Genomic DNA, 7,942 nt, shown 5'->3' with positions numbered 1-7,942 from the left:
GCCCGATTCATAACAGTAACAAAATGACAGTGATGAAGTAGCAACGAAAATAATTTTATGGCTGGAGGGTCACCACCACATGAGTTGTATGAAAGGGTCGTGGCCTGAGGGCGGTCGAGGACCACTGCTCTAAGGATATGAGGTGCGGCTGCACATGCATCTGTTCCCGTCCTGCGACCCACAACTTAGAGTGTGGGTGTTATAGGAAAAAGCTCCTCGGGGTGGCCAAACGACGGGTGGTGGGACCCGGGAGAAACTCTGTGCCTTGGTTTCCCCAGCTGTAAATTCTGGATTTCCAACAGCATCTACCTCTCCGGATTTCGGGGGAGATTCACTGTGGACTGAGAGGAGTGGCCGGCAGGTTCTAAGAACAGCCAGCATCCCCCTGCGACCCCGGTGTGAGAAGCTCCTTCCAGGGCAGGGTCCCAGCAAGTAAGACAGCCCCGGAGGCTCCCGCCTCTTCCCTGCAGTGCAGCCTTGGTTGGGCCAAGAGCTGGGAGCTCTAGATAAGGAAGGGGATGGGGCACAGCTGTCTTGGGGACACTTGTCCCACTAGTGCAATTCCCTGAAAGATGACTTCTGGGAAAAACCATCACAGGAAAAAGTCACAGGAAATCATGAAGACCTAAGTATTTATGCGAGCAGCTCCTTCATAGAGGGGTATCTGAAAGCCTTAAACCCATCTGGAACGCAACAAGGGCCACTACGAAGGGGGGCAAGCAGAGAAAGTAGGAGGGGATGCTGCCACACGGCCAGGGAACCGAGGACGCCTCCCGCCACCACCCACAGGCAAGACGCAGAGTGCTAGAACTAGCAGGTTCCTGCTGAGAGCCGGACGGAAGAAAGTACGTGCTAATTCTCCAAAACTGGGTAGAGAAATGGGTCGGTCAAGAGAAGATTAACCCGTGAAGACAGATAGAACAAAACTGGCTTGGCTTCTTTCCCCTTCAATTGACCGGCATTGAGAGAAAGTGGAAAAAGAAAATAAAAATGTAATGAAAAGATTTCGACGAAAGACAAGGCATGCAATATTAAAGGGAGACTATAAGAAAACAAGGGAGAAGGACTTGGGCATCTGACAGCTGACCGCGTGAACCACTCTGAGGTCTCCTGAGAGAGTAGGGTGGGGTACGGGGAGAAGCCGAATTCCCTTGTCCTGGGAAATGGCTAATGCTCTCGGGGAGCATCACTGCGTGGATGATAGCAGGTGACCGAACTGATTCCTGTGGGAAGGGAAGCAAGTCACTCAGCAACGGAGCTGACCCCATACTGGGAAAGAATGGACAGAGGGGGGCCGAGTGGGAGGTTCATTCTAAAAAACAGAGGTTGAACTCTGCCTAAAGAACAAGTATCTTCTTTATGAAAAGCTTTGTGGTAGATATATAATCGTTTGTCAATTTGAGCATTAAGAGTGTAGGGGTGGAGTCTAGCTTGTCAATCAGATCATAGCCAATGAGACCTCTGTGTGGGCATGGCCTTCTCCTGAGAATTCTGGGAAATCCGGTACTTTCTCCTTGGAGGCGGGAGACAGTTCTCTCTCTGACACTCCCTGGGAGACAGAGCAGCTGACAAGACACATGGACCCACCCTGATGCAGAGACCCCTGCCAGTTCTGAGATGTTTCTAATGCCACTGGATCCAAAGACTTTCTACCCACTGGCCTGTGATCTTCTACATTCCGCATCATTGCATGTGTTTCGTGAGTCTGAAGAGGACTTTACAGATTGGTATCAGACATATGGGCTAATATCAGGCTTATGGACTTGGTCTGGACTGGGCTGGGATGTTTTCTCAAGGTTCAATTGCTCTTGTATATAAATCTCTTTCTTATACGCATATGTGTGTCCCTGGATTTGTTTCTCTAGTCTGCCCAGACTGACACAAGCTTGGTCCCCCTTCTAGGCGAGTTCCAGATCTCCTGAGCGAGAGCAAGTGAGTGAATGAGGGAGGGGAGGAGGGAGGGAGGGAGGAGGAGAGCATTCCTGTTCTCCAGGAGACAAGATACCCAAAGGCAAGAGCCACCAGGGTGACAATCAGAGAGGGGGATGCAGATGAAACAGGGAGATGCCCTGGACAGCGCCAGCTCCTCTGGGACCCCTCCCACACCAAGGAAGGAGAGAGAGCTGAGAGAGGGGAGCCCGGTGTGTCCGTGCCCCCATGAGACAGGGTGGCTGTCTGCAGAGGGCACAAGGGGCCATCTGTACCTGGTCGTATGCATACAGGGCTTGGAAGGCCTTCTCTTCAATGAGCTGTTTCACTTTCTCCATGTCCAGCTCTTCTATCCTGTAGTTGAGGTCCCCCAGCCACAGGATCACGCTAGGCGGACAGAGCACAAGGATGATAACAGGGTTCAGGAGGGACTTTACCCATCCTACCCAGGCTGCTTCTCAGACCAGGACTCCGGGGCTCAGCTTCTGGGGAGCTGGGAGGGGGCAGGGGGGCCATGTGTAGGGAAATGCTTCATCTTACCTTGCCCTTTATAGAAGCCCTGATTACACTGCATGGTCAGCAGTTCAAAACCATCAGCTACTCCTAGAGAGAACGATGGGGCTTTCTACTCCCATAAACAGTGACAGTCTCAGAAACCGACAGGGACAGTTCTACCCTGTCCTATAGAGTCACTATGAGCCGGCACTGACTCGACAATGAGTTGTCGGCTTACATCCCTTTAACCCCATGTCTACCGTGCTGCTTCTCCCATCATGCTGGCCCAAGTTCTTCATCAACAGCCTCACGTTCTCCTTGTTTCATTTTTGCATGGTTGGAAAAACAGACTACTGAGATCTAAAAGCAAGCTGTTAATTTATCTCATTCCTGGCTTCCCAGGGCAAAGCAGATCAAGTACTGGGGGTCCTGTGCAATTGCCCGGGGTCCTCAAACCAGAAGCTTCCATGCTCATCCCTGCGTCCAAAGCCCCCTCTCTGCCTGCCTCTGGACACCGAGTCCCTCCGACACTGAACTCCGCCTGCACGGTGGGGTCTGCACCCTCAGCGCTCTCTGTGACCTCTGTTACATTGTACAGCTTTAGGATACCAAGGTGTGCGTGGATTCCCAATGAAGACTGCTTCCAGATGCCGTCAGACCTCCAAAGAAATCCAGTACTGCTCCCTCCAAAGCCAGCAACCCCGATGTTGGAAAATCTGCACAGCAGTACACGTACCTCACAAATAACTGCCCCCACCAGCTAAAAGCAGACAAACTGGCCACAAGCTGCAGAATGGAGGTGCTCAGCGGGAAGATTCGCTACCTGCTGGGCTCCAGGGGATGAAAGCCCCGTGTCAGCCCCAGGTGCCAGTGAGCTGTGGACACTCCCACCCAGCAGGAGGAGGAGCACTGAGCCCAGAAGTGGCACACGTTTCAAGTGGTACCATTAAGCCCGAAATAGGCTCTGAGTTTACAGAACGTAAGAGCCTGTTGCAAAGATAAAGAAAATAAACAAAAATCAGCACAAGATGTCCCAGGCAGCTGCAATGCTAACCTTGGAAAGGTAAATCAGGAGAACAGAGAGGGCAAGCCAGGGGGCGCCGGTAAGCAGTTGATTGTGGGTTCTGCAAAGGACAGACAGGTCGCCTTCTACAAACTCCGTGAGAGGCTGCCTTCCTCAAGCCGCTGGACCGAAACAGACCCAGAGCTCATGAGAGCCAGCTTTGTGTTAGGGACAAATGATGCTTGCGAGAGTCTTGGTCGGATGGCAAAGCCCCCAGGTGGTGGAAATGGGTTTGTGCTGGACCAGGCCTGGTGGTCCCCGTCAGGGAAGCGTCTGACTGCTAACTGCAAGGTCGGTGGTTCAGACCTACCAGCCACTCCATGGAGGAAGATGAGGCTGTCTACTCCAGAAAGATTTAGTCTCAGAAACCCCACACGGGGTTGCTATGAGCCAGAATCTCCTTGGTAGCTGTGGAATAAGAACAGCAACCTAAAGGTTGGCCACTGGAACCCACTCAGAGGCACTCTGAAGAAAGGCCTGGTGATCTGTTTCCGTAGAGACCACGGCCAAGAGAACCCTGGGACCAGTTCTGCTCTGTAACACAGGAGTCGGCACAGTCTCAACCACAGCCAATTTGCTTTTTGCCTGTGGTAAGGACAGGAAACGGAAAATGCCCGAGAGCTACCAGCCACGTGGGAAGGACAGCTGGCAGACACTAGCGCCCCTGCAGGGAGAGGGCACCACCCTGCACCTCAGACAGGGGGCGCGGGCGCCCACACTCACTCGTGCTTGCTGATGGTGAGAGGGGGCAGGCTGGGGTCCACCTGACAGAACTGCATCCGGGAACAAATGTCCCTGTAGTCCTGGTTCCTCCGCTCATACTCCATGGGGTGCGCTGCCAAGTGAGAGTTCACCACGCAGATGCTGGTGTTGTGTAGCCGGAACCGGATGGCCACGCCGCCTTTGTTACCCTGGAAGGAGCACCCGAGACAGAACACGCACTCGCACCCTCCGGGCAGACGTCCGTCAGTAGCTCGAATGTTTGCCTCTCAATTAGAGGGCCGCGTGACCCGCCAGCCAGGGGCAAAGCCGGCTCCGCGTTCGTGGCTACGGAACAGCTGACGTCTCAGCAAACTCCACGCTACCACTCAGTGACGTGCCCATCACGTTGTTCAGCCGTCACCCTTGTCCAGTCCCCAATGACTCCCTCAACCCTAACAGCAGCTCAGTGTCCCCGAAATTTTGTGTCTCCCCCCCCCCACTGCCCCTCCCAGGTAAACACTAAGACACTTGGATCGCTATACATGTGTCTAGTCTAGAAACTTCCTGGCGGTGGGATCACACAGTGTTTGCCCCTCTGTGCTGGGCTTATTTCACTGCCCATGAGGATACACGGTCTGTGTTGCGGCAGGTGGCAGGCTGGTCCCACTCTTTCTATGAAACCACGGACAATAGCCGTGTTCTCCCTTCGCCACGGGAAGCCAAGCCCCTGCAAGAGAGCCTCTAGGCAGGCTGCATAGTCCCAAGAAGAGGAGGCTGTTGCCCACCTGCTCTCAGCATTCTTGCTTTCCCTTGATGACCCGGCACCATCTCTTCACAATCCTCCAGGGGTTAAAGGGGAGGACCCAGGGGAGGCTCCAGTGTTGCACGAACACAACATGCACACCGGCAGGGCAAGTCAGCTGGCGACTGGCCCACACGCTGTTTATTACAACACTCTGTCCAACCTAGCCCTGCTTGAAAGTCCAGTTCATCTTGCAGCACCAGCACCTCAAACGATCCTGCACCATAAGATGTGGGATCAAAGCCTGGGGCCCAAGGCTCTCAGGGCACCGAACCCCCCAGCCAGGTACTCACCATCCTCCCCATGATGCCTGTCCCCACCGTCTCCGCTTCCACTTCCGAGATGTGCGCTGCGTGTTCCTGCCTGACGTACAGCAGCAGCATGATCCCGACCAGCCGGATGAGCTTCACCTGGCCAACAGAGCCGAAGAGCGCCCGATCAGGGGCGGCATGAAGGGAAGTGGCAGAGAGGAAGAAACACCCCAAAGCTGGCAGCGCGTCCTGGGGTCTATCTCCTTCTCGACATGAGGACGTGGGGCTCGACTCACGGAGCGTGTGACGTGATCACCTAGACAGCCCATTGCACTGCCGAGAGCCTGCGTCTTCCCACCCAGATGTAGAACTGAGCAGACCAGGACCGTGAGGACTGGCCCGTGGTCAGGGCGGAGGGCAGTGGGAGTTCCGCGGTGGAACTCTCGTCTTCCATGCAGGAGGTTCCAGTCACAGCCAGTGCACCTCCAACCACAGCCAACCCCGACCTGTCAGCGGATGCTTGTGGGATGCTAGGTGGCTGAGCGGGCTTCAGGGGTACTCCCAGAGTAAAGGAGACTAGGAAGAAAGGCCTGGAGGTCCACTTTGGACAAACAGCTGGTGAAAACCTTAGGGAGCAGCACAGCACCACCACTGATGCCATGACAAAGGGAAAAGTGGGCTTGGAACTCCCCCGCAGGACCCCATAAAGTTACAAGGACCCGAACTTGTCTCTTACCTTTGCGTATTTGGCACTTGGATGAAGACTGTCTGACACGGCTTTAAACCACTCCTCCTCCTTTGGGGTGTCGTGGAAGAAAAAGGCTTCCTTACTCAGATCCAGCTCCTGGAACCTGTTGGAAGCAGCAGCCAGTTAGGGAGTGGAGCTCACGTGGCCCATCTCCAGATTGGTTTAGGGATCTAAGTCCTAACGTTCTAGCTCAATGGCAGGACCCTCCAGAAGTCCCTTCAGGTATGACAAAATAATAATAATTTATGAATTATGAAGGGTTCATGAGGGAGGGGGAGGGGGGAGGGAGCCGGGCAAATGAGCCAATATTAAGGCCTCAAGTAGAAGGCAAATATTTTGAGAATGATGATGGCAACAAATGTACAAATGTGCTCGACACAATGGATGGATGTATGGATTGTGATAAGAATTGTACGAGCCCCCAATAAAAATGACTTAAAAATAAAAAGAAGAAAATCAGACATAAAAACCAAAAAGAAAAAAAAAAAGAAGTTCCTTCAGGAGAGAAGGAAAATATTGATGGCAAAAGAGCTAATACAGGTACGCTCACAAACACCAGCTCATCCCCTCTTCCAGGAAGCAACCTTCACAGCCGGATCCCTGCCCTCAGGTTCACACAAGCACCCAGGGGCACGCTGGGACAGAGTGCTGGCGTGAGTGGCTGCTGTTGGCTCGGCACAGACTCACGATGAGCCTACGTCTGTAACAGAACCACACACTGCCCACTCCGGTGCCATCGCATGCAGGAGCCTTGGTGGCACAGTGGCGATGCAAGGTCACCAGCGGCTCCGAGGGAGAAAGACGGGCTTCCTACTCCTGTGACCAGCTGCCGTCTCGGAAGCCCACAGGGGCAGTTCTACTCTGTGCTGTAGAGTGGCTGAGTGGGCACTGATTTGAGTTTGGGTTTGGGGATTTTTCTTGGGGGGAGGCACCCTCCTGACAGCTCTTGGCATGCTCGAGCCCACTGTGGTGTCCACTCGCTTCACGGAGGCTCCTCTCGTTCTCACTGACCACGCGTGACGTCCTTTCCTGCTGAGACTGTTCTTTCTTCGAGACGGGTCCAAAGTAAGCAGGAGGGAGTCCCGCCACCCACACGCCTAAGGAGCATTCTGGCCGGACTTCCTCCAAAATGGGCTTCCACATTCTTCAAGCAGTCCACGGTCCGTTCGGTATTTTGGGCCCACTCCAGAAATCCCATGTGTTTGCTGTTCCTCCAGCGTCCTTGGGCGTCGTCCAGTTTTGGTGTGTGCGTGTGGTGACAGGAAAGGCCACAGCTTGGGTCAGGCACACCACGGGCATCAAGGCGGCATCTGTGCTTCTTGGCGCGTCAGAGACGGTGTCGCCTGTCGTTTGGCTTCGTAACTAACTGCACGTCACTCCGGTACAGTTTTCCTGTCTTCTGCCTTTCCCAGCAACAGTGCCGGAGACAGAGGTGAGGAACCAGAAGTGTCTGGTGGGGCTCTTTTCTTTTTCTTTTTTTCCCATTAACCTTCCTTCTGTGGCAAAAGATCCGCTTCCTGTGTGACCACCAGAGCGTTGCTGAGTGTGTCCTGAGGGCTCACGAGGCACTGGTTCCAACAGCAGGAGAGACTCAAAATGAAAGCTTAGCGTGCGAATGCCACGCACAGCATGTTTTCAACGGTGCTTTGAAAAACCAGGACTGCGTTTACCGTGGGCCCACTCCAATAACCCCACGTGTTTGCTGTTCTTCCAGTGTGAGAAAGGGCATCAGACAGAGACGCAGCTGCTATCGCCAACATGTTGATGTGGCCGTGCACGCTTAGCCCCATCCCGTCCACCACAGCCATGCGTCCAGGAGGCTGTGCCCCATCCCGTCCACCACAGCCATGCGTCCAGGAGGCTGTGCCCCATCCCGTCCACCACAGCCATACGTCCAGGAGGCTGTGCCCCATCCCGTCCACCACAGCCATGCGTCCAGGAGGCTGTGCCCC

General features: G+C 54.3%; 1 protein-coding gene across 1 annotated transcript in view; it reads right to left on the bottom strand.

Moving 5' to 3' along the window:
• INPP5B (inositol polyphosphate-5-phosphatase B) overlaps window positions 1-7,942 on the bottom strand; it is a 67,013-nt gene that overhangs the window by 14,262 nt on the left and 44,809 nt on the right. Inside the window, exons 12-15 of the mRNA XM_045298901.1 lie at window positions 5,979-6,096; window positions 5,285-5,401; window positions 4,211-4,398; window positions 2,046-2,316 (exon numbers count right to left, since the gene is read on the bottom strand). Of these exons, the coding sequence (XP_045154836.1) occupies window positions 2,046-2,316; window positions 4,211-4,398; window positions 5,285-5,401; window positions 5,979-6,096 (694 nt within the window). The remainder of the gene's footprint in view (window positions 1-2,045; window positions 2,317-4,210; window positions 4,399-5,284; window positions 5,402-5,978; window positions 6,097-7,942) is intronic.

This window comes from Echinops telfairi, unplaced genomic scaffold (genome assembly GCF_000313985.2).
Source record: "Echinops telfairi isolate 266 unplaced genomic scaffold, ASM31398v2 ScPeMD7_7457;HRSCAF=8495, whole genome shotgun sequence".
Taxonomy (NCBI): Eukaryota; Metazoa; Chordata; class Mammalia; order Afrosoricida; family Tenrecidae; genus Echinops; species Echinops telfairi.
The sequence above is the reverse complement of the archived record's forward strand: the minus strand, read 5'-3'. Positions and strand labels throughout refer to the sequence as shown.